The sequence below is a fragment of the Ranitomeya imitator genome, chromosome 5 (assembly GCF_032444005.1).
Source record: "Ranitomeya imitator isolate aRanImi1 chromosome 5, aRanImi1.pri, whole genome shotgun sequence".
In the NCBI taxonomy this organism is placed as follows: domain Eukaryota; kingdom Metazoa; phylum Chordata; class Amphibia; order Anura; family Dendrobatidae; genus Ranitomeya; species Ranitomeya imitator.
In genome coordinates, this window is record NC_091286.1 from 79,716,187 (window position 1) to 79,719,114 (window position 2,928).

The 2,928-nt window shown below is 41.7% G+C and overlaps 1 protein-coding gene across 1 annotated transcript; it reads left to right on the forward strand.

Annotated features, from left to right (window-relative positions):
* Window positions 1-343: 343 nt before the first annotated feature.
* LOC138681385 (somatostatin receptor type 4-like) lies at window positions 344-1,889 on the forward strand. Its single transcript, XM_069768850.1, has one exon. It carries the CDS (start codon window positions 560-562, stop codon window positions 1,730-1,732), a length of 1,173 nt encoding a protein of 390 aa, XP_069624951.1. The 5' UTR covers window positions 344-559; the 3' UTR covers window positions 1,733-1,889.
* The last annotated feature ends 1,039 nt before the right edge of the window (window positions 1,890-2,928 follow it).

Sequence of the window (2,928 nt, forward strand, 5' to 3'; positions counted from 1 at the left end):
TCCTATACATTGAGGCTAAGTTATAAGGATCAGCAGACTTAAAGCTTAGCACATGCTTTATGACCTACATATGTCACGATACCCTTGTCTGTGTCTGCTGGCATTTGTGGTTCTTTCCTAGCCTTTCCAGTGACATGTCAAGACACTAGCTAAGATTTGAAGTTTGAACACATGCAGATCCATGAATATTGGACAGGATACTCATCTCAGGAGTCGTTATGCATTTTGCTGGGAGGTGACAGCATCCAATGAATGAACTCATCACAGTCAGATGAGCTGACGCCAATAATAGCATGGACACCAGCATCTAATGATAATTCTAAGTGAAGAAGTGATGATGCTTGCCTGCAGCTAAGCAAGAAGCTGCTGATCACTTTGCACAGAAGGAGCTCAGCCAGAGAAGAGCATACACTCTGCAAGGAGCTACAGCCTGCATCATCCATCACACATCACTCTCCCTCCCTCCTCTTTCTTCTACACAGCGGCTCAGAAATCCATTTGGAAGCAGAGGATCTCCGCTGTAGCTGCTTCTCCACTGCATTCCTATGGGACACTTACAATGACTACATCCCCTGATCTCCTGGTGCCTGTGGGGGCCAAGGTCCTGTTGAACACATGGAACCAGTCCAGAGACATTTCAGAGCTTTTGCCCCCTTTTAATGTTGTCAGCATCAACAGCAAAAATACTAGCAGCACCAATGCCCCCATGGAGACTGAGAGGGATGTGAGCATGATAGTGATCCAGTTCATTTATGCCATCGTGTGCCTCATTGGGCTGATTGGGAACTCCATGGTGATTTTTGTCATCCTGAGATATGCCAAGATGAAAACAGCGACCAACATCTACATCTTGAACTTGGCAATAGCCGATGAGTTGTTCATGCTGAGTGTGCCCTTCTTGGCAGCTTCTGCAGCCCTGCAACACTGGCCCTTTGGCTCAGGGATGTGCCGCACGGTCTTGAGTGTGGATGGGATTAACATGTTCACTAGTGTCTTCTGCTTGACTGTGCTCAGTGTGGACAGGTATGTGGCTGTGGTCCATCCTCTACGGGCAGCAAGGTACAGAAGACCAACTGTGGCCAAGATGATCAATATCTGTGTTTGGATTGTGTCCATCTTGGTCATTTCCCCCATCCTAATTTTTGCAGACACAGAGTCCTCCAAGAATGGAGTGGTGGTCTGCAATCTCATGTGGCCAGAGCCCACATGGTCCACTGTGTTTGTCATCTACACCTTTCTGTTGGGCTTCTTCTTACCTGTGGTAGCCATCTGCTTATGTTATATCCTAATCATTGTAAAAATGCGAGCAGTGGCTTTGAAGGCAGGATGGCAACAGAGGAAGAAATCAGAGAAGAAGATTACCAGAATGGTCCTCATGGTTGTCACAGTGTTTGTTATTTGCTGGATGCCCTTTTACATTGTCCAACTTCTAAACCTTTTCTTACCCCACATGGATGCCACCATCAACCACGTCTCCATTATATTAAGTTATGCCAACAGTTGTGCCAACCCAATCCTCTATGGCTTCTTCTCAGATAACTTTAAGAGGTCCTTCCAGAGGATCGTTTGTTTTCGTTGGCTGGAGAATGGCACAGATGAACCAGTGGATTATTACGCCACAGCCCTGAAGAGTAAGGTGTGTAATAACCATCCCCTGGACTTCCAACAGGAGCCCCTCCAGTCCGACCCTTGTTACAAACATGGAACAATCACTAGGACCACCACCTTATAGTAGACCCAGAAGATGCCTTGTCCAATAACTGCTGCTAGCACACATGCTACTACTGTTCTACCTGTTCTACCTAAGGTTTACATGTGTTTTCAGTTGTTGTGTGCCCACTTTGTGTTTATGATGGAATGGAATGAGCTTAATAAATGATCAGTCTGTCCTGAAACATCTGTTTCTTCCCCAACATTTCTTATTATCACATCACTTTGTCATTGCTATTTAATCTCAGTTCTTTGACCAAGTAGCTAAAGCCTATAACTAAGCACGATATTGTTGTGTTGTGATGTAAAAGTGATATTATGAAGGGAGAAATGCTCTAGAATATCGATCCAGCTGTTAAAGGGAAAAATAGAGGTCAGCAATAGGTTTGGACTCTCTGAATTGATACAGTTTGTGTGAAGGCAACATTTGCTATAAATTATACATTATCCTAAATTAATTACAGGGCAAAAGTTCTACCAATCAATAGCTGAATAAATTATTTGTTTACTTATGTTATTGAAAATGGTTGCATTCTGTAATATTTCATTTCATGATTATATGTCTGCCAGGGATCAATGTATAAGGGACTTACTGTATATCAATAGGTGGTGGTGAGGGAAGCCATTACCATGTGTAGTACAGATATTTCTACTATTGCAGATCCACTTCCAGGAGCTCAGAACTGTGACTGATAGTAGGATTTATCCCAGGACTCTTATCTATCTTACTATTTACAACTGTACTTATAAAATAAGAGTGAAACTAATATGCACTTGAATCATCGTAGAACATCAACTCCCAGCATGTCTTGTAGCTCTACAACTTCAGGATCTAAGACTATCGTCATTATACAGAAAATGCTACATTTTTATTTTTTAAAGAGGAAGATTACGTAGAACTTAGATAATAGACACTACACACACCTCTGTAAAAAAAGCAGACCTCCAAACCAGCAAATCCAGTGAAAAGGTGACTATTTACAATCCCATAGGTGCCTAATATGTTAATAAATAGCCACTATTTCATTGGATTTTTTTTTTCTGGAGTGCTGTCTTTTATTTTGAGAAGCATCTGTTGAAGGTTCTTAAGTAAGGAGCCTGGAGGCGTCCAGCACTCATACAGTATATTGGTATATGTGTTGCTTAAATTTTTTTTTTTATTTCTTGCTTCAGTTTTCTAAGTTTTGTCCTTTTTATTTTTTTTCATAAAAATTATTT

Bases quoted from the DNA above. Each gene is read 5' to 3' on its own strand.
- LOC138681385 (XM_069768850.1), top strand. From the start codon at position 560: ATGACTACATCCCCTGATCTCCTGGTGCCTGTGGGGGCCAAGGTCCTG.